The 26,261-nt window shown below is 56.8% G+C and overlaps 1 protein-coding gene across 1 annotated transcript in view; it reads right to left on the minus strand.

Annotated features, from left to right (window-relative positions):
- CASKIN2 (CASK interacting protein 2) overlaps positions 1-26,261 on the minus strand; it is an 85,960-nt gene that overhangs the window by 22,522 nt on the left and 37,177 nt on the right. The window contains exon 2 of the mRNA XM_050908399.1: positions 9,315-10,028. Within this exon, the coding sequence (XP_050764356.1) occupies positions 9,315-9,408 (94 nt within the window). The 5' untranslated portion in view covers positions 9,409-10,028. The remainder of the gene's footprint in view (positions 1-9,314; positions 10,029-26,261) is intronic.

Consider the following 26,261-nt stretch of genomic DNA (forward strand, 5'->3'; position numbering starts at 1 on the left):
CAGCGGGACCCCATCTGCAGGGGACAGGAGAGGGACACGACAGCTATATCACCACGATGCTCTGCACCACCCTGTGTGTCCACACATGGAAGTGGCAATCACCAATAAACGCACTTAGCAGCCGGTGACACTGTATGTCTCAGGAGAGGCATCTCCCCGTCCCCGTGGTGGAAGCAGGAACCCGCACCAGGACCCCACGCCTGTCTCGCCATCCCCGTGGGGGCCTCGGCGGCTGCCGAGTTATTCCAGGCACCGCGTTCCTGCCCCCCTCCCCTCGTCCCAGCTGCTCCGGGGCCGGCAGGGAGGGCAGCGGGTTCCTCCCATTGCCCAGCCTAGGTGCCGGAGCCAGCCGGCAGCTGCACGGGGACCAGCTGGGGACAAGGGTGACACGGAGCAGCCCTGTCCCTCCACGTACCATGGGAGGGACAAGGGCTGATTTACAGCAAAGTCGAAGGCATCAGAATACAACTGCGATGGATAAAGGGGGGTTGGATCTGAGGACCCCAAGTCCACGGGGTGAGCTCCGGTCGGCAGCTTCCCACGCGGGGATGGGGAAGGGGGTTGGGGGGCAGCACACCAACACCTCTGAACCCCTAAAGAACAGGCCCACCTTAGCACCAGAGGTAAACTGAGGCAGGAGCAGCATCCCTGGCCCCTTGTCAAACCAAAGTTGTGCCCAGCTTCCCACAGGGACCCTGGCGCCTGCGGGGACCCTGCCACCAGGTCAGCCCCCTCCATCCCATCCCCCTGCCTCTGTGCTCCCCACACCCCGGCCCGACCGAGCGGTGGTGGGACGCAAGCCAAGGCCTGCCCGCTCCCTGGACCCCTGCCGGCAACCCGATCTGTTTACGCCTTTCCAGCGCGGCGGGTGCGTGTCGGGAACGGCCCCGGCAAGCCCGAGTTGGCGGTGGAGGCAGGACGTGGGAGCCGAGCGCAGAAACCCCCGCCTGCCGCCTCACAGCATCCCAGGGGGGTGGCGGGGAGAAAGAGGGGGTTGCACAGGGGGAAAAAGGGTCCCCCCACCTCCCTCAGCTCCTTTTCATAGGAAAAGGCAGCCCTTCTTGCACCATGCCACCCCTCCTTGCACCATGCCACCCCTCCTGCAGCACCCCGTACCCCCCACCCTGGCCAGGGAATCACAGCAGGTTGCCTCATCCCCAGGCCCCGCCGGCAAACGGCTTTCCAAGCTGTGCCAACCCTGCGAGGATAGCGCTGGGAGAGCGAACCAGCCCTGGAAGCTGCATATCCCTTCCCGGCCGACGAGGTGCTGGTTTTGCAAGCACATGGCCGGCCACACATGGGGGCTCAGGGGGCTGATGGCCACATGCCGGTCCCTGTCCCAGTGCCTGGGTTGTCCCCGGGGTGGGGCTGAGTGGAGGCACCCACCTGCACTGCTCCTGGGAGGAGATATTTATCCAGGACAATACTCCTGGGTGATACCGACACCTGGTGTGAATTTGGCCTCGTGAAGCTGCACGTGTTTGGAGCGGGCTGCAGCGGGACAGAGCAGAGCCATGACTTTGGGGTCTCAGAGCTGGACACCCCCCCCCCATGTCCACACCAGGTTTGGGGTTGAGGGAACAGAGAAGCAGCTCCAGGACATCTATGTGCAGCCCAGCACGTGCTGCTAAATATAACCAGTGGGACAGATGCTCCAAGACAGGGAGCTGCCTGTACCCCAGCACCACTGAGGAGGAAGCTGAGGGCTCCCCCAAGGCTTGAGTAGCCCTCGGGGTTTGGAGACACAGAGCAGGGTCAGAGGCAGCTCCTCTGTCTGTGCAGGAGTCTCTTCTCCTGCAAGGAGGAGCTTTTCCCTTCTTTTTAACCCAGCAGGATTAGCGGGTGCTCATTCAGGGAAGTCAGGGGGGCTCACGCAGCCCTTCTCACCCGTGTCAGCCCAACAAAACTGAACCCAAGGTGCTTCAGGCCAACCAGAGCAGCCTAGGCTGCAACTCAGAGCAATCCCCACTGCTGCGGCTGTGCCGGCCCCCACGCTGCTGGCTGGGCTCACCGTGCACCCGCGTCGGCAATGATTAGCCACCGGGGAGGACTCTGCCCCTTTTGGAGGCCACCGAGGCAAGCGGTGCTCACACGGCCTCGCCATGGCGGGGACGCATCCGGGGAGGTCCCTGAGGGGCTGCGCAGGCTGTGAGCAGGGTGTCCTGCCCAGGGAGAGAGGACGCCCACGGGAGGGGAAGGTCCATGGGGCTCCCAATCCACTCTCTATTGCTGTTTGCACCCAATTCAGCTCCAGCTAGAAAACCCCCTTCAGGGCTTAGCCATGCCCATCCTGGCAAAGAAACAAGACGATGCCCCAAGATGGGCTGTTCGAGGGGGGGAGTGAGGGCCGAGAGCCAGCCAGACCCTGGCTGGATCGATGCTCCAAGGGGGCAAAAGGCACCTGCAAAGCGGGTGGGAGAGCCCGAGCCAGCCCCGCTGCCGCGGGCACCTCCATGCCAGGCACCCGACGCCTGCGCCGTGCTCGCCGACTCCCTTCGCTAGCAGACAGGGCGCCTTACACAACCAGCCGTGCCCACGGCCGAGGGCGGTGTTATGAAACCCTGGGAGTTTTCACCCCTCACGGCACAGCCGCCCACGGGGGGGGGGTGGCCGATACAGGCTCCGGCTCCCGGGATGGCACCCGGGGGAGGCTGGGGCGGGGGTCCGGGCACGGCAGCAGTGCTGGGGGCCGTGCGCTCTCTGCGCAGCCTTGGCTGGGGCCCGGCAGGGGAGCAGCGCGCCGGTGCTGGCAGGGCTTGGCGGAAGCGCAGCCGGACGTGTTGCACCAGGCCTGGGATGCTGTGGGAGCCGCATACCTGCGGCGCGCGCAGGTTTTCCCTGCTCCCTTATCTCTCCATCGAAGCTGTGCTCGATTGCAGCTCCGGCCTTTCTCCCCGGGGTTGTAAACGGCTCGGGGTGCCTGCGCACCTACCCCAGGCGCAGGCTGCTGCAGCCTCGGGCATCCCGCAGGAGCGAGGGATGGGCGAGAGTATCCAGCCCTTCCCCAGGAGGGTAAAGATCATCCCAGTAGAGCCATTTCCAAGCAGTTTGGGCATCTCCAGACAGGTCTGTGACTCACCAGGACACCTCGGCAAGGCCCGGGTGATGTTGCAGTCCCAAGGTTCAAGCAGGTCCCTCCCTCTCCATCCCAGGCATGACTTTTTGGGGAAGCCAGGATGGGATTTGGGGGAGCCAGAGTGCTCGCAGCTCCTCCCCACCCCCTTGCTTGCTAGAGCAGCCAAAAAAAGGTGGTTTATTGTTATTTAGTTTCTGCCCCTTTCATACTCCTTTGCCGGAGTTTTTGCCAGCGGCGGGCCCTGGGTCTGGCGGGGGGCCAGGCCAGCCGAGGCGCTTTTAAAAACAAAGCAGGGCGCGTGCATGCACACACACACGCACGGCATCCAGCCTCTCTTTTAACTCTTGCTGGGGTGATACCGCGTGGAAGATGGCTTCCAGCCGGCCGAGAGCGTGCTACCGCACGCTCCCGACCGGCTGAAAACCATCTTCCATGGGGGATGCTGTCAATCGCCACTGGGATCTGATAATTCACTCCCCCCTTCCCGGGGAAACCTTGAAGCACCAGGATCCTGATGGAGAAGTGGCAGGAGCGATGCTGGTGCTGCTGTCGTGGTCCACAGGGACCCGCTTGTCCTAAACAGGGACAATGCTACAACCCCCTTCTAGGTCTCAGCCAAGATCTTTGGACCCAGCAGCCCTGTGGGGGAATGAGGAGCAGGAAGAGCACGATGATGTTTTCACCTAAAAGCAGAGAGAGAGGAGCCTCTCTCACATGGTAGAAAGCTGGGGATTGCCGGCGGCGTGCACACAGCATCCCCAAACCTGCGGGGCTGACTGCTTTTTTGCACGGGTCACTGCCACCCGGTAAGTCTTTACCCACCAGCTCCCTCCTGCCTGCAACCAGCCCAGTGACCCCAGCACATCCTCAGCCCCAGACGGAGGACGGGACGCCCGCACTGGCAGTGTCCTTGCCGCGTCCCCTCCTCCCCTGCCTGCGCGCAGCCCTGGGGAGCACTGTCCCCGTTACAGCACCCATGTGCCGCTGGCAGCCAGGCACACGCTGTCCCATGGCTCGAGGCTGCCCTCCCTGTCTGCCTCCGAGCTGCCATCATCCGAATCGTCCCGTGTTTCTGGGTCAGACAGCCAAAACAGCCTCTGCAGCCCGCAGGAAGGGGGAGCTGAGCCCCCTGGTCTGGGCTGAGTCCCTGGGAAGTGCCCAAAGGATGCAAATCCCCCTTCCTGCCCCAAATCTCAGCCTCCCACCTGTGACACTGGGGATGGCCACCAGCCTGGCTCCGTCCATGGCCCTGAGGGACCTCTGCATTCCCCTGAGAGACCGGCCGGTCCCTGGGATACCCCAATGCTGCCCAGCCATCCCCAAGGGAAGGCAGCATGGCCCAGAGCAGCCCCAACAGACCCCACACTCATCCCCTTCCCCAGAATTAGCCCTTTTTTCCCCCCACTCTTTTACCCAGGCAGGGAAAAGGCAGCTGCAGGCGGCCCAGGCTGACAGCAAGGAGCCATAGGCTGCCCTGCCAATGGGTTTTCAAAGGCTGGGGACAGAAATACAGACCCGGGAGAGGGGGAGATGTGGACCTGTGAACACGGGGAGATGGGGTGCAGAGGGGCACGGGGCTGGGTGCCCCAAGGAGGCCGTGCCTGCTGGGCCAGGTGATGCCCAGCACAGCCTCCTCCATCTCCCTGTGTGATGCTGTTTGCTCGTGCCTTATCTCCCGTGCTCGGCGTGGTGACGCTTTCCCTGGCTCCGGGCGCACCGGCGGCAGCCGGGCCCCTTTCCAAACACAACACCCGTTAGAGGCTGGCTTTGAAGAGCAACTGCCTGTTCGCTCCTTTCGCCGCCACTGCCCGCGCAGGGCTTTTCCTTCCCAGGGAGAGAGGTGGAAAAAAAAGGGGCTAAACCCCGCCGTGAGCTGGGACAACCAGGATGCGGATGGGAAAACCCACCAAGCAAACACCAGGCTACCAGAGGAGACCCCCATCCCGGGGAGGCCCGGAGCCACGGGAGGAGGAAGGAAGGATGGATCCCCCCATGCCGCGCAGCTGCAGCCCTGCCTTCATCCATCCCCGCAGCCGCCGCACTCGCCAGAGCTTTTGAAGTCTCTTTTCTCCCCCTCCCACCCGCCATGGGCTGGTTCAAAAGCAGGTTTCAGCAGGCTGCGGGGCGGTGGGGTCCCCGACACAGGGCCGCCGCCAGCCGGGCTCCCCTGGGCACAGCGCCTCGCCCTGCTCCTGGCTCGGTCTCGGCAGAAGAGGGAGTTTTGCCCGTTTCGGCAGAGTTTCTCAGCGTCTCTCCGCAGGCGTGCCCATGGCCTTTCCAAGTCGGCGTGCGGCTGCGGAGCCGGTCCAGCCCGTCAGACCTACAGCACGTGGGGAGAGGAGGGGAGGACACGGCCGAGGACGCTTGGGAACTCGTCCTCAAAACTTGGGCTTCAAGGGATGTGGCCAGGGCCACACTTGGGCTCGGCGGTGGAGCCGGGTCCAGCTGCCTGCACTGCCCGGGGCAGGACCAGAGTGGGCAGGGTGCCCAGACATCCCTGTGCCTCTGCCAGTAGGGAAAGCCATCGGGTGTAACAGAGCCTGAAACGCTAAGGATCCTGCCCAACGCCGGTCCTGGCTCTTCCCTGCAGCCAGACCACCCGGAGCACCCAGGGCTTGGGACAAACCTCCCTCGGGAGCAGCAGCGAAGAGGAGGATGGTCCTCCTCGGTGAGGGGGCACGGCATGCTGGGCTTTGCCAGCTGGCACAAAGGCACATCCAACACCATTGCAAAATAACCCCCAAACCACAAAAAGGAGCAACTTCTTCCCCAAACAACTATGGACCTGCTGCTGCCGAGAGAAGGAAAAAGCCTGGCAGGATGCGAAGGGAGGGCGGGTGTTTCTGCAGAGGATGGGGACACAGAGCGCTGGTGGCAAAGGCTAACAAATCACAGGAGAGATATTAAACCTCACGCTTTGGGGCTTAAGCTGATATAGCTACTAGGGATTAGGAGGAAATTTAAGGGGGAGGGAGGGAGCGAGTTATCCCACATCTGCCTGCTGCAGTCTCACAGCACGCGGAGCAGCATCATCCCTCTCCTGCCCAGACAGACAGACAGATGACAGCAGCATCCGAGGGCCAGCACCGCTCTTGGGAAAACCTTGCTGTGCTTTGTACAGCCAGGTTGCAGCAATGAGGGGCACCAACCCACATGTGGGGATAAAGCCAGGACCCCCTGCAAGCTTTGCTAGCATTTAACAACTTGCTAGGTCACAGCCCAGACACAGCCAAGTCCCAGGTGCCCACCCCTGTCCTTGATGTATCCAAGGAAAGCCCCTACATAGCTGGTGAAATGGGGCAAGCCACTGGTGAAATGGGGCAAGCGGCTGGCTGAAGTGGGCCAAACCTCCCTGAGGCAGCGGCTGAACCCCGGGCAGGGCTTCGCTCCCTGTCCTTGAGAGTTTAACGCCAGTTTGCTCAGCTGCCGCCCTTTCTTTGCACTTTGCGCACGTTTAAACAAAAACCTTCACCGCTCCCTCGAGGAAGGCAAACAGTGAGTCCAGCTCCCGTCGCCTTCCACGGCTCCTCCAGCCCCCAGTTATCATGGGGGCATCACCCCCCCCGCCAGCACCACCCGCCCCTTAGCCCTGCACATTCAGGGATGGGGACACCCAAACCTTGCTGGGCACAGTCCAGCTCCAGGAGCCATCACCCCTTCCCAGGGACGAGAGCCCCGGCTTGGGGGGCTCTGCCTCTTGCCTCCCCCAGGAGCCCCAAGCCCCTTGGCGCCACGGCAGCCGTCCCGGCCTGGCCAACTGGTGCATTGTTGGTGAGCACGGCCAGCCCGGGGACGTGATTGATCGCCGGGGAGAAAGGCCAAAGCCGTGACGGGTCGTTTAACAATTTCAATTAAACTCTGCAGCGCTCCGACGCAGAGGGGAGGGGAGAGGGAGAGAGAGAAGGAAATTAAAAAGCGGGACGTTTCTATTGCTGTGCCGGGGAACCTCAGCAAAACGCGGCCGGCTCGGCAAGGGGCAGCCCGGCTCTCCCAAAGGAGACCCCCTCCCTGGCTGCAGAAGTGACCACGGCATCATCCCGATGTCCCCTTCCCGCAAGCAGGCTCCTGCCCTTGCCTGCCCTTCCCCTCCCGCTCCTGCCCCCAAAACTTTCGCCCTGCCCGCCCCATCGCCTTATAATAATAGGTGCTGTGACCCACTTGTACGGCAGCGCTTGCGCAGGGAGGAGGGCTGCGCACGGTGAATATTAAACAACACGTCCCTGAAGTTCCCGCTGCCAGGACTGGCGCTTGATTTTTGCTTACGTGCAGTGACTTTTTTAGGCACAGGAAGCCCCAGAGGGCTGATCACAGCGACCGAGCTCCCAATCCACTGAGACAGCAGAAGGACTCTTAGAGGGATTTAAAAAAAAAAAAAAAAAAAAAAAAAAAAAGGGAAAAAAAATCAGCATCTCAGCTTGTCATATGGAAAAGGCGCTTTAATGAGCGGCAAACGCAGCAAATGCTCGGCTCACATGGCATCGGCGAGAGGAGAGAGAAGGAACTGTAAGGGATGGGGAGCAGCGATCCCTTCCATGCCGGGGACAAGCCCTTGGGACCAGGCAAGCCCCCACAGTGGGTCCAGCATGGGAGCCCCACCGAGGGCTTGCAGCAGTGGCCTTGCAGGGGTCTGGGCTTTTTGCCCTGCTCCCTCCCCCATAAAGGAATAAAATGAAAATAAGCAGAGGGAGCTGCTGACGCCGCTGCAGCGGGGGAGTTAAACACACACGTTCATGTGGGTGCCACACGGCTGGAGGGAGGGGAAGAAGCCAGAGAGAAAATGCAGACAGGGTTTAACTAGGAGGGAGTTACTGGAGAGGACTGGAGAAAACAAGTGTAACTTCACCCCTCCGGGTGTGCAGGAGGAGGAGAGCCACGGGCACCCCAACCTGCCCACACTGCCCGGCCACGGGACACCAGCTCGGGGGAATGGGGCTGTGCCAGCCGGCGGGACGCTCACGTCCTGACGTTATTTATTGCCTTGGGGGCGTCCTTCAACCCGCCTGCACAGGCAACCCTCTCTCGCTCCAGCTCAGGGACCCCGTACGGGCACAGTCCCTGAGCTGCAAGCGGAGGCAATGGCACCCAGTCCCTTCACCCAGGGAGCAGGCATCAGGCACCCCCTGTTCTGGGGAGGAGGTGGCCCCCAGCCCGCCTGCAGGCCCAGCAGTTGGGATTTGCAAAGTTTTGGCCCCAGTCAAAGCTTTCCAGTAGCTGACCCAGGGGAGTTGATCCCCTTCTCACATTTATAATTCTCAGCCTAACTCACATTTCCCAGCACCAGCCTCTCTGCCCTGAGCTGCTCCTAAGAAGCCTTAAAGCTTCTTCGCCTGCCCAAGTTTCTCCCCTCCCTCCCCAGGACAGTTTTTTCCCCTCCAGCTTTCCCACACACACCCATGAGATCCCCCCATGATGTGCAGCCCTGGCAGAGGGTCCCACAGCCCCCAGCCCAGAGCGGCTCCCACAGCCCAGGCAGGCACCGTGCACTTTCCCCCAGCCATGCACCGCACCAAGAGCCCTTTTATTTACTTTTCCCAGTTTCCTTCTCTTAGTAGGTCACGAGAAGCAACCAGGAGCTCAGCTCTCTACAAAGGCACCGTGGCATCGGCCACGATCCGCTCCTCCACCTTTCCACCCTCCCCATCTCCTCCAGACGCTGTGTGGCGCCTGCAGGACCCCAGTGCCCTTGGGGACCCCCGCGAGCCCGACGTTCACTCTGAGCTGTGCTCGCTGCTGACCTTCCCGAGAGCACATGCAAGAAAACAGCCCTGCTGAAGGGTTAAACATTACCAGACTGAAATTCAAGGCTTGACGATTGGTTCCAGTTGACTGGCTGGGATGATAATTTTTCACAAGATAAATACGGCCGGGAGTGAGCGGCAATTGCTAAAGACCCTTTGTAGCAGCGTCCCCTCCCAAGCGGCTTCACTTCCCTCTGCCGCTGCCATTTCCCTCTGCCTGTCCCCGCTCAGCAGCCCACACTTCAGGGCCCCTGGCTCCAAGCTCTTGCGGAACCCCAGCCCTGCCGGGAGGATCGCTTACAGCCCGGTCATTCATCCGCATGGGCTGCACTTGCACTCCTGCCTCCGGCCATGGTGTAACTTGTGCGCCAGGGTTCAGAGCCAGCACTTGCACCCTGGCTTGGACAGCGCCGTGCCCGCTGCTGGGACTCACACCCCGGGACAGGCAGCAGTGCCCGGCCAGGGAGAAGGAGCCCGCAGCTCTGCACCCGGGTACTCACTGCTCTTGGACGCCTTGATCTTGGCCACCAGTTTCTGCACGCCGGGTACGTCCCCGTTCTTCACGGCCTGGATCAGCTCCTGCTCTCGCCCCATTGCAGACAGGTGGGAGCGGCAGCGGCGTGGAAGGCAGAGACTCTTAGATCCCAGCGGTTTACAAAGCCATGGGAATAAGCCCCTAATTCCTCAAAACACGCTTTGATGGGAGATGAAATCCACCAAGAAAGATGCTTTACAATCCCACGGGACATAAAAACCAGAAGCAAGAAGTCTTTCTGTTGAGGGCAGAAGTCTCTTTCTGTGTCGGGAGGAGCAGGACCCAGATGGGGTTTGGTTGGAGAACATGCGATCAATTAAAATGAGAAATAGTTCAGCACTCAGGGACGGGCTCCCGGCAGCACCAGGGCTCTGCAAGACAAAGCCAGGCAGCTCGGGGCAGGGCAGCCGGCACAGTCGGCATCGGGATGCCCTCGGCCTCTCGCAGCACTCCCAGAGCCGGAGGTGTCGTGCTTTGCTCCCCTTGCCAGGCTCTGCTGCGCCGATGAGTCCCTAATTCTTCCCAAAGGGATTACGGGCTCTTCACCATCTGGAAGTTATAGATCCTCCCTCTCTGGTGCTCATTAGCCCCTTCGTTTCGGCATTCCTCTTGGCGACAGCGCTGTAGCCACACTGGGGAGCCCTGCACACGGCCGAGCCCCGGCACGGCAGCCTGGGACCTGCGGAGGGGAAGAGCAGAGTCAGCCCTCGAAGGCCATTTACCTCCCGGCTCCATCGCGACAGCCTTTGTATCTGCGCCGAAGAACAAATACTTTGACTATATTTAGTCCTGGCGGGACTTGGCTCGTCCTCGTGTTAAACGGAGAGGGAAGAACCTGTGGAGGAAACCTCCCGAGGGTGCTGTCAGGCGGTGGCCGAGGAGTGGGACAGGGGCACAGCTCCTTCCCCGTCCCCCTGGGGCCGCACACGCCATCCCCTCCCTAAAGGCAGCACACGGGGCTTGGGGCACCACGGCGTCTCCTCCTCTCCTTTCCCGGTGGCAGCACCCAAGGGACGGAGCTGGGGAGGTTTAGCCAAACTCCTCTGCAGCCCATGGGAGTGGGTCAGCCTGCCCAGCACTCTTCCCCTCCCGTGCAGGGGTAAACCCTCACCCTCCGAATTACCCGTGAAGCTCAGTGCCCTGAGACCCAAGACACTCTTTAACCAGTACACAAGCTCTCTCTGGCCCAAGTGAGGACCTGGGTGTAATTCAGCAGCACAACCATGCTCAGGAGAACAGGATCAAGCCCACGTCCTGGCCAGCTAGGGTACCCTGGAGAGGGCACGGAGTCCCACAGCAGTGGTTCACACCTCCAGCCCGTGCTCTCCCATTGCATCCGGGCTGCCCAAACTGCATGGCAAGAAAATCCCTCCTGGTTCAGCGCCACGCATCTGGCAGGCTGCTCCAACACCCGGGGAGGAGGGTGCACGCAGGAGGGCAGGGAGCACGTGCCGTGCCAGCTGCAAGGCCGTCGCCGGATCACCCCACAACTCCCCCTGTGCCGATCCGGGCCGGATCGGAACTGGCTCCAGTTCCCCCAGCCACGGCTCAGGCGTGCCGTCTCCCTTCCCAGAGCGCTCGCCCTCAGCCGTTTACATAATAGCGGGTGTCGCTTCCTCTGAGCGATCGAGGTCACTCTTTTAAGGATAGAAACCACAGGGGAGAGAAGGCAACAACGGGAAGAGAGGTCCTGCCTGGGTTGAGGGGGAGGGCAAAACCAGAAGGCGCATCCCATGGCACAGCATCGCTCAGCCCACCCACGGTAAAGCTGGAAGCTGCAACTGCCCAAGAGCACGGACCCCTCCATGGGCTCCCCGTGCTCCAGCCCTCCCCAGGGTGCAGCAGTATTCAGGGCAGCCGGTGAGGCAATGCTCCGGTGCCGGCTTAGCTTCTGGGACAAGGGGATGCTGAGATTCCCACACCAGGCTGCAGGGGTTCTCCCCCCGTCCTCGCTCCCCTGAGGCCCACAGTTCGTTCAGCTGATGAGCCCCTCGGCACCGGGGCTGCTTGGGGGCTTGGTACCAGGCACTGAGGCCAGTACCCACCGAGGTCAGCTGTCTGTCACCTCCCCACGTCCTGGGGCACCCACACCAGCTTATCTACATTACAACAAAGTTTCAGCCACTTGACTCAGACTAACCTCTTGCCGCAAACAAATTCCCTCTGGAAGAAACCTCCTGCATTGCACCGTCTTCAAAACTATTTAATTTAACCCTGTGCACTGCATCCAACTTTGTGCCGCTCTTCAAAAGCGCTCACAAAAAGTAAGTGTGAGGGCGCTGAGGCTATTTACTCATTTATTAAAAAAGTCTGCATGGCCTCACTTGGAAAACAGCCCTGTGCTGCTGCCTACCTCTCCCAGAGCACGCGAGGCTCAGTGAGTAACTCAGAGGTACCGAGAGCTCCGAATACCCATCTCCACCTCTTCAGCCTCTCGAGAGAGGAGTAGCAGCGAAGGTAAAATTCGAGAAACGCACAAAGCTGGAAAAGCAACAGCAAACATCCCTCCCACCCGAGCAGAGCTGAGCCTCCAGCCCAGGAATCCACCTGGAGAACCAAAGTATCCCAAACATTCCCGCAGCCAACGGCAGCGCCGGGAAAAAGGAGGGAGAGGAAGAAAAAAAACAAAAAACAAAAACAAACCAATTACGTAAGCGGAGAAGGAAAGATGCGAAAGAGCAGTAGGCACCACAACCAGGTCCCGAAGGGGCGGGCAGGGGAAACCCATCTCCCCCGGGAGGCCCCCGGGAAGCCCCGCGCTGCCCGCCGCCGGCGCAGGGCCGGGCGGGCAGGCAGCGATGGGGGCACCGGTCGCGTCTCACGTCTCCCCCCGCCCCGAGACCCGGGCTGGGCCGCTCCCTCTTTCGGGGAGGGCTCGGGGGGGGGATTTCTACCCCCACCGAGACGAGTTGCTCCGCTGCTTCTGCGAGCGGCCCGAGCCGGGCGGGCTCCGCAGCCGGCGGCCCCACTCACCTGGCGACGCTCCCAGCCCGCCCAGCCGCGCCGCACCGGGGCGAACCGAGCCGCACCGGACCGGACCGGACCGGACCGCGCCGTGCGGTACCGCTCCGGACCGAGCCACACCGAGAAGTACAGAGCCGAGCCGAGCCGAGCCACAACTTGCCGAGCGGAGCGGGACCGGGACCGGGACCGGGACCGGGACCGGACCGGAGCGAGCGGCGCGGTCCCGGCTGCCCGGCTCGCAGGGCGGCGCGGCGCTCGGCAAAGTCCCGCTCGGGCTGGCCCCGTCCCGGCAGGAAATCCCTCCCCGGCCCGGCCTGATTGGAAAAGCCCGGCGGGTTGTGCGGGCTGGGCAGGGCCGGGGCTGCTGTCACTCACCGTGATGCGCCGGCAGATTTGGGCAGGGGCAGGGCCGCGGCAGCTCCGCCGCACCGGCACCGCTCCCGCCCCGCGGGATGCCCCTGCGGCTCCCGGGCGAAGCGGCTCGCTTTGAACGCGGCCCGGCCGGAGAGCCAAAGCGGTCCGGGACCGGCTCCGGGGGGGGCGGGACCGATATGGTACGGGACCGGCCCCGGGGGCGGGGGGCGATCCCCCGTCCTCGACCCGGAACCGGCCCGGTGGTCCGGGACCGGCCCCGGGGGGTGATCCCCCACCTTCAGCCCCAGTCCGACCCGGTTAGCCCTTTGCCCCCTCCACCACCAACCACCCTGGCAGAGGGGGCTGCACAAAGCTGCTGATGGCACCCACGAGATCAAAATTCACCGGTCCCCAGCTGTCCAAACTCCAAATTAATCCTACTCTCTCAAAGCACTAAAACCACCAAAAATCACCCATTTCTGCCAGTCATCAAGAGAAACACCAGAGCCGAGTGCTCCCCTGAGCACAGTTCTCTTAAAACAAGAGATTGCCTAATAAAGCTGGACAGCTTTTGCTGCATGATACCACTGGATTATCATCAACTAATCAGATTAAAAACACACAGAGGTTTTGATTTCATTCACTAAGTGCCCAGCCCACAGCTCCCTGGGGGAGCTGCAAAGATCCAGTACCTCTTCGAACCAGGCCCCAAGACATTTCGCCAACTGACGGTTTCATGAGCAATCCCAATAAGGGGGATCCTCAGCGAGGAGGAGGAATTGACGTTTCAAGACACACCCTGTCTTTTCAGTTCAAGAATAAAGAGATTATTATGCACATCTAATTATAAATGTCAACATTTTACGGCTGCTATGTTGAAGCATGAAGCTGTAAGTAGCCCTGCTAGGAAGGGCTGTGAAGTGAAAGGTCTTGTTATTCCTCCTGTGAGTTTTGCCAGAGCTTGTAAAGCGCAGTGACATTTATAATAATCCCCTGAATTTATGTAGCACCTTTTGTCCTTTTAAGGATCTTAATTAAGCTTTGCAGCTCCCTGAGCACAGACTAAACCCACTTTGCAAAAGAGGAGCCCAGGCCCTGCTTTGTACAAAATGTGAGTCCTGTTTCAGGCAGAGGTAGGACATTTCCACCCCAATGACCTCCAGCAGCACACCGTTACACCGCAGTAAGGGCATGCCACACCGATATTCCCATGCAAATGTTATGCCGCTTCAGTTACACTCGTGTGGTTAAAGCTGGGTAATTTAAGCTTTAATCTCTGGTGTCACACAAGCCTTTGGAATGGAGGGTGCCACTGGAAGGTTTACCCTAATTTACTAGAAATCCACAGTTTCTAGCGCAGCCTTTGAACATTAAACCACATATCAGCACTCCCAACTCCGCAACGAAGTCCAACGCCTTTGCTTTATGGCCCTGCCCGCAGGCAGCAGAGCAGGGATGAGCAGGCAGCGGCCCCCATTTCCCATCATGTATCTCACAGCTTTACATCGACTCCCAGAGGCTGAACAGCTGGTGGGTGATCCCAGCACGAAGACCTGCCAGCGGCTCCAGCCATGTCCACCTTGCAGAGCCGACCGACCCACCATGACATTTGTTCCCCTGTATCTGCAGAGCAGGTGCCGAGAGCATCGATTGAGTTTCCACTGCAGAGAAACTCCCTTAACATTTTGCTAACATCTCTGCCGGGGCAAGATGTTTGCAGTCTAGGGGGTTTTTGGGGTGCAGGCACCTTTGGGTGGCTGGCCCTGTCCTCAGCCCCTGCAGAAAGGTGCTCAAGGCACCACCGATTCGTGTTCCCCACTTTGGGTGCAGGGCCTGGGGGCTCCCATCCGGGCCGGGCTGCTCGGGGCCGGCAGGGCCCCTACTCCTTGCAGCATTTCAGGGCAATGTTGCCATCTAGAGGCCCCTGCTACAACGATCGCCTCCTTGCAAAGCATTGGGAAGGAGGCTTTTCTTAATTCAACGCAACATTTCAAAGCAGCTTTTTTGGGTTAGGGGCTGAGGGGGAGAGGCAGATTAGTTGCTCCTACAGGCGATGTGGTTTTGACTCAAAATGTCGCTGTGCAACGCTTTGCCAGCTCTCCCCAGCCCATGTCTTGGATGGCTGATTGATGGCCTCAGCTCATCCTGGCTTGTCTCGCAGCCCCAGCAGCTGTGCAAACCCCTCCTCTCCACTCTGAGATTATTTTGAGGATGGGGTGAAAAAAAAAAAAAAAACAACCTCAAAGTGATGCATTTGCTTCCAGGGAGGGAAGCAGCCCCACTGGCAGGAGTAACGCACACAGCAGCATCCAAAGCAGCTCCGCTGCCAGCGCTGGCTCCAGGTGAGGCCACGACAGACACGGCTCCAAGATCCGAGAGTGCAAGACTCCCACTCCCAAGTCTCACCCATGAAAGCCAAACTTGGAAAGTCACGGCCATCCATCCCCACTGAGCGGGTAGGAGGTCTGCAAAGGCCCATACCAGACATCCAAAATATTTTAAGTATGTTAGGAACCAGCTGGATGGAGATATACTTCTCCCCTCTCAGCTGTGGCTCAGGCTCCTCCTTTCGCTGCTGTTTAAAACCGCAGGGAACATTGCCAGCTCGACCCAAAGACTCGCTGCTGCAACCCCAAGGCTGCCTCTCACACCCGGGGCAGGGGAAGGCTCAGACTAACATGGGAGTGAAGGCAGCCCTGCAGGCAGAGGAGGATTTCCATAGGCAGATAGGGTTGCTTTCCCTGGGCGGGTGTGCAGACACCGCTGCCCAGATGCTCCTAGTTCAGGGTCAGTGTGGGGCTGGAGGCTGGTAGCTGCACACCCACAAGGGCCACACCACCGCGGCAGAGGCCGTGGCACCCCACATTGCACCACAGTATCTGTCCTGCAGGGAGGAAGGTGCAGGCTGAGGACGAAGCAGGGTGAGGAAGAGCCTCTCTTGCACTCAATCAGGCCACAGCAGAAAGCAGGTTATTGCCCAGATTTAAAGCCACCCCAGGAGCCCTTCCTGCAGCTCCTGACGTTCATTCCCACAGCACCTGGCTTGCTGAGCACCGAAAGGCAACGGGTGCCCCACTGCTGGGCTTTGGTCCTGTCCGTAAGCAGCCCAGCAAGTCTCAGTTTCATTGCTGGCACTCAGCAGTCACATCCCGTCCCCAGGGACCCTTTCCTGCGCAGGCATCCATCCCCTCCCACGTTACGTCCAGGACAGGCATTTCCTACCTGGCTCAGTACTCCGCCTCGCTGGCTGCAATGTCAAGGGCAAAGCTAGAGAAGGAGAGGGGATCCGGACACACAAGGTGCTTACGTATGCATTTACTCAGTCGCCTTTTATAAACCCTCCTGGCAATAGCTGCTACTGGAAGAAGTCCAAAGAGAAAAATCAGGGGGTTTGATCAAGAAGGAGATGCGCTGCCCACAAGGAGGAGGAGGATGCTATACTCCCAGGGACCAGGCTCTGGCAGAGAAGTGTTCAGGCCGGTTTGGCCTCAGATGCCTCCTGCCCCTACATCACATGCAGCACAGCCGCTGCCTGCAGCCTCTGGCCAGCCACCGCTGCTGGGAGGGCTTCAAGGCCAGGACACGTTCCAGCCCCAGGCCAGAACCTGGACACAGCTCCACGTGCATGTGCCCCATGAAGCTGAACATCAGCCATAGCATGAAAAGCAGCAGTGACTGCCCTTAGCAGAGCTGGTGGTACCAGCTGGTGGCAGACAGCAACATAAACTGCACTTAGAGCAAGTAACAGGGCTTTGGAGGTGATTTAGGAAGCTCTGCTCAGCTACTGTCTTTTACAGCAAAGAAATCCCCTGCACACATGCGACCTCAGGTAACCAGCCCTTGGTTACATTATTCTGCTGGAGTCCAGCTCCAAGCTCCCTCAAAAAGCAACTCTGCAGCCTCAGCTCGAACACGTGCGAGCTGGGAGTTACAGCCTGCACCAGCCTTTGCCCTGGCACGGCAAACCCTACGCACAATTCCTTCCCCGGCATCCGTGTGGGAACTTGGGCAGGTGCCGGCATGGGCTCCCGGCAGGAGCAGCCTTCCCACGTGCCAGCGCTCGGCTCCCGCCAGACTCACCTCTCCAGGCACACGTGTGCTGCTGCTCGCACTATCCTCCCCGTCTGCCCACTTTCCTGCTCCTCCACGAGCTCCCTGTGCTGACAGTCACCTCTTTCTGGTCCTGTGCCTTTCTTTTCTCTGTCTCCCTTGCTCAGTCCCTCACTCAGGAAATTAAAGATAATCCTCCCTTTTTTTGCTGCCGGATTCCCTGTTTAACATTCGCTGCGTGTGCTTGCACTGATTCAAAACGGGATTAGGCTTTCTGTTGCTTTGATGTCAGTTGGGCTTTGCACTTAAGGCAGAGGAGGGAAAAAGAAAATGTCTGTTAACAAACCTCTTGGGTTCTGCCCATCCACTTGCACCTGGAAATGAACGTCAGTCACATTTACCTGCAGAAACTGGGTCCCCTTCCAGGATCAACCTGGGGGGAATAGACTGACCCACAACCCCAGCACTGCAGTCCCTGTGCTGGGCGTTATTCTCTGGAAACGCCCAGTTTTCACCCTGAGTCCGTTACCATCCAGCAGCGTGGAGGCTGAATGGCTCCCGTGAGGAGGGAGGTGTCATTAATCATCAGAAAACCACAACTCGTTGGCTGTCAGTGAATATTGCAACCTCCAGCTGCTGCGCGGCAGGGAGCGTGTGGGCCACCGGCATCGCTTCAATAGAGATCAGGGCTCAGGGCTCCCCGCTGGGAATACTCCGAGCTGCTCGTTTCTAAGGGAGAAGCAGGTGCTGTGGGACAGCTAAGATGGAAATCCATACCCTGCTCCCTGTGGTGTGACACTTGTGCTACAGCACAGTCCGTGAATCGGGCATTTCCCTCTGCTTTCTCAGGCCTGAGCTTCTCCCTTCGGAGGACAAGGACTTGGGGTTATTTTCACTGGCCAGCACCCCCATCACCAGTCCAAAGCAGATGAAGAGCATTTTTTGCATGCTATCTGCGACAGTCTTGCTTGGCCTCTGAGACACCGCTCCTCAAGTCCACGATGTCCAGAGTAGCCCACAGCAAAGTTCAGAGCTGGGGCATGATCTCCCTCATCTCTGCCCTGCACTGATCTCACACCAAAAGAAAAGAGCCTTTTACATGGGATTCTGCAGAGCCGTGACCAGGGCTGGGATCTGACAGTGGGTCCTATTCCGGCTCATCCAGGACAACCCTTTCCCAGCGCCTCCAGGTGCTCACAGGTGGTTTCTGCTGCCCGATGCTCCAGCTCTGTTCCCATCTGAGCTTCACCACACAGGCAGCCAGCTCTCCTCTGGGTAACAAGCAGACCGGGGGGCTGCAGAACTGGAGATGTTCAGATGCACCTGGAACCATCACAGCAGCTTCTGCAGGTTATTTGGGAAAGTGGCTCCACGGTTGAGCACAGGCCATGGCCAGGACCCACCTCCCAGCCCAGTCCCCCGAGAGAGGCACAGCCAGTGCCTGCAGAGCAGAAGTGGGGACACACCTAACCTCTCCCCGGGATCTGGCAGCCATAATCCCTCTGTCACCTATGCCACACCACTGCACTGCAGCCCCAGCTGGCACCACCACCACGTCGGGCATCCTCCAGGATTGCCCAGGGACTGGGGGAGCACCTCTGCCAACAGCACAGTGTCTAATCCATTTTGCCTGGTGCACGCACACAGACTTGATTAATGCCTGCAATGAGCTCCATCCATCATCAGGGAGTAAAGGAGATTAACTCCGCAGCACGCCTGCCTCGTGTTGATCCCATTCCCCAGGCCTCCTGATTAATGGCGAGGCCGCCTTATCTGCCAGGCCAGGAAACACGAATATCCGGGTTGACTGGGGATGAAGGGAAGCTGCAGGCGCTCGGGCTGCAGACGGGGCACTGCCGGCCCGGCCACAGCATGCTGTGCCATTGGGGCTGTGCCGATGCACTCCTGCTCCCCAAACTGCCAGCCCTGCTCCCCATTCCCATTGCTCCCTCCATTCCCATTGCTCCCTCCATTCCCATTGCTCCCTGCCTCTCTGCACCCTCCACTCCTTCCTTCCAGCCCTTCCCTGCCGTGCTGGCAGGGATGGCTGGAGGCAGAGCAGCAACTGGAGCACTGATGCATCCCTGCAGGAATGCAATGCCGAAAACCAAAGTCTAGGGCTCCATTTCCCCTCGACAGTCAGCAGGGAAGATGTCACTCCCCATCCACGGAGGGAATCCGCATGAGCCAGTTTGGAGGCCTGGAATAACCTGGGCAAATCCTCTCCCAGGGCTGTGGGCGAGGCTGTGGCTGACCAGTGCCACGGAGGACGTCCACTCAGCCAGGCTCTTCCCCGAGAGGACACGTGTGTAAACTGGATGCAGGGAATTAGCGGTGCCATCTGGACAGGCTCCAGCTCCTGCCCCTGGCTCGCCGCTGATGCTTCATTAACAGCTCCCTCCTTTCAGCTCCCATCTCCTTGGCTTCTGCAGCGATCAGCTGGGCTGGAGTTTTGTTGCCTTGGGTTTTTTCCAAGTGGAAATTATTTCTCATTTCTTTTAACAATCAGGACACAGAGAAAGAGACAGGAGAGGAAGGAATTTCCAGGAGATGAAAGGGCAGGATTAAGGACATGGCTTTCACTTTGTTATCCCTCCAGTGTGGCTAAGAAATTCCTTTCAGGAGAAGGCTTTAATTAACTATGTTTTTCTGACGGGAATGAAACCTGGACCTAGAGATAGGTCTGGTTTCTTGGGTCTGCTGACAATCCCGGCTGCAACCTCAGCAGCCCAGATTCGTACACACGCACACGCTCTTATACAAAACTTAGCACAGTACATTTCAATTTGCTTTACAAAGGCACTGACTGTCACCCCAGTCTGGAAAATAAAGCACAGAGGAAAAAAAACAGGTATGAGCAAGGCTACCATGCACGGCACCGGTGGGAAGAGGATCCAAGTGCACTGACCACAGGGCTACGGTAGCTCGAGATGTGGGAAGGGGCCTTTGCATAGAGGAATAACCCAGGGCAGGAGGCAGTAGAAATATCTCCATTGCCTTCTAGACCAACAGCGCTTCTCACACAGCAGGAAAAATCAGGAGGAGAGGAGAGAAAGAGGCCCAGCGGCAAACTGGGACATTTAGAAAGCATCACACTGATGTATCTGCATCTTCTACTGCCGCAAAACCCTCCAGGAACTGAGTCAATCAAAACTAACATTTGGGGCTGATTTTTATCCAGATGAACTCTCTCCAAATATTTTAAGGCAACCAGCAAAACGGCCAACTTCTGGCTTGTTTAACCCTTCTCCTGAAACCTGCATTGAGTCTGAAAGAAAGCACCATCTCCGAAAACATCTTGTTCTGTCAGCTTGACCTGCAAAACTGGATGTGGTACTGGGTCTGCCCAGCACCACCCCAGTCACCTCCCTGCGCCCTGACCCACTTAGTCTTTCTGCAGCTCGACTTTCTATGTAGACTTGGACACGAAAGACTGAAAATCCATGCAGGTTTCCAGAGGAAGCCTCACCCCCACCCCACAACAACAGTAACTCCTGCCAGGGAAACATCTCACCTGGTCCCTCTGAGAATCGCATTTGCCTTTTTTTGCGCCATGTTAAACAGGGAGCTCACACCGAACCCACGTGTGGTGGGTTGACCCCAGCTGGATGCCAGGTGCCCACCAAAGCTGCTCTATCACTCCCCTCCTCAACTGGACAGGGGAGAGAAAATAAAACAAAAGTCTTGTTGGTCAAGATAAGGACAGGGAGATCACTCACCAGTTATTGTCACGGGCAAAACAGACTCGACTTGGGGAAAAATTAGCTTAATTTATTACTAGTCAAATCAGAGCAGGATAATGAGAGATAAAAGCAAATCTTAAAACACCTTCCCCCCACCCCTCTCTTCTTCCCGGGCTTAACTTCACTCCCGATTTTCTCTATCTCCTCCCCGCCCCAAGCGGCACAGGGGGACGGGGAATGGGGGTTTGGGTCAGTTCATCACACGTTGTTTCTGCCGCTCCTTCCTCCTCAGGGGGAGGACTCCTCACACTCTTCCCCTGCTCCAGCGTGGGGTCCCTCCCACAGGAGACAGTCCTCCACAAACTTCTCCAACGTGAGTCCTTCCCACGGGCTGCAGTTCTTCACGAACTGCTCCAGCGTGGGTCCCTTCCACGGGGTGCAGTCCTTCAGGAACAGACTGCTCCAGCGTGGGTCCCCCGCGGGGTCACAAGCCCTGCCAGCAAACCTGCTCCAGCCTGGGCTCCTCTCTCCACGGGGCCACAGGTCCTGCCAGGAGCCTGCTCCAGCGCGGGCTTCCCATGGGGTCACAATGTCCTTTGGGCATCCCCCTGCTCCGGTGTGGGGTCCTCCACGGGCTGCAGGTGGATATCTCCTCCACTGTGGACCTCCATGGGCTGCAGGGGGATAGTCTGCCTCACCATGGGCTCCAGGGGAATCTCTGCTCCGGCGCCTGGAGCACCTCCTCCCCCTCCTTCTTCACTGACCTTGGTGTCTGCGGAGTTGTTTCTCTCACATATTCTCACTCCTCTCTCTGGCTGCAACTGCTACTCCCCTGTAACTTCTTTTCCCTTTCTTAAATCTGTTATCACAGAGGCGCTACCACTCTTGCTGATGGGCTCGGCCTCGGCCAGCGGCGGGTCCGTCCTGGAACCCGCTGGCATTAACTTTATCGGACATAGGGGAAGCTTCTAGCAGCTTCTCACAGAAGCCACCCCTGCAGCCCCTCCGCTACCAAAACCTTGCCACGCAAACCCAATACACCACGTCTTGCTCCTCTCCTGTCTTTCCAACTAATGAACTCCCAGCTGATAAATGCTGATTGCTGTTGCTGAAACGTCTGTCTCTGCTCTTAGTGTTTAACAGCCCAAGGGGCTAAGTGGTTTACCAATTATTGTTTTCATAAGTGAGCATCATTTTACTTTTTCATTATAATTTTAAAAGGTTCCCACCTCTTCCAGTGCCCTCAGACACTGCCTCCAACCCCGGCAGACATCTCTGCGCCCAGCAGCAGCACAGGGCACATATGGTTGATTTGCCAGGGGGGAAGCAGAGAGGAAAGAAACATCTGGCTGCCCCAGCAACCTGACTGCTGAAGTGAGCAGAGCTTTTCCTGGGGCCTGCAGGTCCACGTCAGGAGGGTTTCCCATCACATGCTACCACTGCTAACAGCCCCCCTCTCAACACAAGACTTCAGTCTGACTTGTGATTTATTCCTTATTCATTTTACAGGTTTTGTGCTTCTCCACGTCTTCTTCAACCTAAGAATTTCCTGGGAGATGCTGTATCGAATGCTTTACTGCACTTTAGGTAGATTTAATGTACCGCAGCTCAAAAATCAGCTATTACTGCTTTCCTCCCTCCTGCCCCTGCTCAGAATCAGGCAGCAGGATTGCAGTCTCTGGTTATAAAACACCACCTCTTTTTTTTTTTTTGATAACTCTGTCATAAATCCTCACGCTTGGATTTGCAATTTCATGTGACAGCTCTTTCCAGGCACCAACTGGAGTTTATCTCGTCTCCCTGACTTGAACCTCTCAGGATTTTTAGTTTTGCTTCATCTCAGATCTGTAATTTCCATTTCCAAGTTCAACATCATCATTCTCATTGAAAAGGGTGGCCGAGGGCTCATTTTGGGTTGGACAGACATCTATTCTTGGTCATCAGCCCTCCTGCATCAATCCTCCTGCTCTGCCTCCTCTTGAGCCCGGTGCACAGTTATCTGCGAGCTACAGATCTGAGCCAAAACTTTTCCCCCCCATGTTTAAACTCGGGAGGAATTCAGGTTACAGCTGCCGCCTCCTTGTGCTAATGCCTGTTCTTGTAAGAGGGAAGCACAGTGATTAACACCGTATACCCTGTGGCAGGATTTGCCTCCCTGGGGGCTCCTGACTGTTTCAGTCCAACTCCGAGAGCTGCTGACAGCTTCTTATCTCTGACTGTGGGATCTGTCCGTTTCACCGAGTGCACATCCGCATCCCTGACCTCAGCACATCGGCCACCACGAACAGCCGTGCAGCCCGCCAGCCTCTCGGCTTCCCCGTCACAGGGCAAGCCCTGCTTGGCCCCTTCTTGTTATTTTTGGCTGTGCTTTTGTCTCTGGGATCCTCTAACCTTTAGCAATGAAAACAAAACCACAGAAGGCTGCTGCCCTGGCCTTTGGCTTGCTGCGAGCAACCGGGATGGGCAGAGGCTGAAGGCTAAAACCTCAAATTAGCAGCGTGGGACTGGAACGAGCCAGGACTGACCAGGCAGCTCGGACCTGTCATTTCAAGGGCAGGAAGCCTGCAGGGAGAGAGGAGGTGGTCATCTGGTTTCAGATAAACACCCACTTCGTGCTACTTAATTAGAAATCCAGCGTGAATAACAAAAGAGTTTAGATGGTTGTTTAGCTAAGTATTCCTGTAAAGGCACGTGTGACTATCGAGCAGCTGAGAAAGGGGATTCACCCTGCTGCGTTCATTAGACACACGCAGGTAAGAGAAAGCAGAGTCTGGGAGATGGGAAATCAGGGGTTTGCTCATGGCTCTGTCTCAGGCCACAGCTCCGTGTTCATTAATACCAGCTCAGGGCAGTACCAGATCACACGGTAGCACTGATCTGAATCGAATCAGGCATCAAGACATGACAGCAACTTCTTTCCAATCAGCCAGACCATATATGCAGCACACATCTAGATCGATGACAGCAACGCCTGAGTCACCATCAAGTTGCCTTGACGAAGCTACTCCTTCAAACCTTTGGGTTTTCTGTGGGTTTTTTTGTTTAATCAAATGATTACATTCAGCACACATACCTCTGTGGGGATACAAACAGTTGTGCTGGGATAATCATTGCGGGAAGATGGATAAGATGCTGCCTAAGCCAGCACTGTTGTAGAGAGAATTACTGTCAATTTTTGACCTCAAACTCAGCATGTGGCTTTAGGGAAATTATTTAACTTTGCCACATGACATTTTCCTTCCCTGTAGACGAGAAGTGATAGCAAACACTCACATTCCAGAATCAAGGGAGCTAAAACGGATCAGTGGTTGGAAACTGCTTTACCAATCTTGCCTGAAAAGGGGTGAGACTGATGTGCAGCTATCGGACAGAGACAACAATATTCAAGTACTCAGCCAGTATGGAGGGTTGATGCACCACATCTAACACATCCTAAATGAAATCATCCCTACCCCTAAGGCCGCTGCAAGGGTGAAACTTCACCCATTAGGCTATTTAATCAATATAAACAAAGACAGAGAGCTAAGCAATAAAAATGCAGAGGCCCATTCTGTAAGTCTGGAGTTGTGAATAAAGAGACGAGTGAGTTAGAGGGGAGAATTTGCAACTTGGCTCTTAGTGAAGGCTCCTCTCTCCAGAGTGCAAATCAGAGTAGTAGCTAGGTGCTAAATAAATATTTAGCAAACGAGAAAGTCTCCATTTAATGAGAAATTATTTGGTGAAACGAGGTGGGGAAATGGTTTCAGTAGCGTGGTAACAGAAGCCGGCGCTGCGTTCTGCCCCACGGGATGCTGTGGTTCTACTCGTGTTGCGTAAGACAGGATCTCCAGCTGGGACAGATGCAGGAAATATAACTCATTACTGAAATGCAAGAGCCTTTTAGGGTTAAACCACTCTTAGACTAGCCAGATTCATTCCCTAGTCACAGAATTTGCCTAGCAGCAGCTTTGGAAGATTACTATCTTTCTTCATAACAGTGATGTTGCAGACAGGATGGTCTAAGGGTAGTGGTGATGCCAAGTTTGTAGGAAGAAGTAATTTTTTTTCTTTTATGTTCAAGGGCTGAGCTCCATTTCCACACCTTTATCTACATCATTAGGCTGTCGAGATGGCAGTTCCCTGCTTAAATGTTAATTACTATATCTCTCTTTTAAGATGTGTTTTCAAGGGGTTAGTGCCTCAGTCTTCCTTGTAATTACACGGAGTGGTTAGTACAACTCCTCGGCTATATGCCAAGGTCCCTTGAGAGCTTGTCCCTGCTGCAGTTGCCAGTAGATGAGCACTCACAGAACTAGTCCTTCAGAGAGCTGCTGTCTTCCAGTGTTCAGCCAGATAATGAGCCGATTACTGTGCCTGCTCCTTCTGGCGACAGCAAGCTCTATGCACAGACAGGCTGTGCATCACCAGTTGCTGCAGTTAATATTCCTCTCCTTCTCTCTATCCCTTCAACTTGGTCGGGCTGGTTTTACAGAGACCAACTCCTCTTTGGGGCAAGAACTTCCATAGATTATTGTCACAGCAAAAAGGGAGAACCAAACCTCGTCAAAGTCTGAATAAAAAAGCCCAGTAATAAAACAGTCACATAGCCATGCTGGTGAAGCGAATCTCAAGTGCTGAGCATGGCTTTGTCATTGCAACTGTGACACGTACATCAGGGATGAGCGACTGTGGTTTATTATGCCCCTACGGCTGAGAAGGAATTACAGCTTCCTCAAATGAAAGGCGGTTTCTAAGTGAACAGCAATATTTGAGATTGCAAATTAAAAATAATGCTGTGCTTTGGAAACTGCTAAATTTAAATGTCAGGTTCTTTCTTTGAAAGCTATACGATAGCTCGTTTCTCTCCAGGGAAAGTGAGTAGGAGCTTGTCTATGCAGGGAACATGTTTGGAATAGCAACTGCCCACCAGTTTCCCATGCAAACACTCATACTCTAGTTCAAGACTGGATTAAGCAAAATTACACGACGGCACTCACTGCAGAGGACAGCACCCTGTTCACAATAGCTCTTCTGCCTTAGCTCCATCATTCCAGTACACAACCATAGCTTGCTTTGCAGTAGTAACCCCATAGAGATGAACACTGACATTTGCCCAAGATGGGAGGGAAAAAAAAAGTCTTTTAAGAAAATATTAAGTGACTGAGAAACACCACTTTTTCGCAAGCTGTGCAGGTTCAAAACTGCCTTATATACCATGGATATCTGCCAGGGAAAAACCTCTTGGGCAAATCACTGACTGAGGCAACTCCAGAGACTCAGCAAAAACCTCATAGCATAGCAGACAAATTGGCCCCAGCCTGTCTCTAATTCCTAAGAGCTACAATGCCTGGGCAAAGCATGCTCCAGATTTCTGTCTGCTGCTGGTCCACTAGAGGACAACCTAATAATGATGAACTCCTTTGGCTTACATAGTAAAAGGCCCATGCTGAAAATGCTGCTGCCAAATCTGGTTTACAGCCCATGCTGGCATTGTTGCTGGTATGTGCGTTGGACCTCATTTTTAATGGTACAGATTACCTCTAGTCCTGATTGTTACAGACTTATGAAGCTCCAAAAAATGGTCCCTACAGTTGATGCCAGCCTTTGCAACTATAGAGAAAGAGACAGAAGCAAGGCAGATTTCCAGACAGACAGATCTAGTTTTTATAAAGCAAACTCAATCCCCTACACTGCACTTTACCACAGAGGAAAAGCTGCCTGTTGCTGCTGGCTTTCTTGCAGACTTCTGACGTGATATCATGCTTTTTCAGTGCAGGAAATGCTCAGAGGTACAGAACGGTACAGAGTGATCTTTTTGCCCTGGTAACATGTGATTTATCAAACCATAATGGAGGAACCCAACTCAAGTATAAACAGTGGTC

The sequence above is a fragment of the Gymnogyps californianus genome, chromosome 19, assembly GCF_018139145.2.
Source record: "Gymnogyps californianus isolate 813 chromosome 19, ASM1813914v2, whole genome shotgun sequence".
NCBI lineage: Eukaryota > Metazoa > Chordata > Aves > Accipitriformes > Cathartidae > Gymnogyps > Gymnogyps californianus.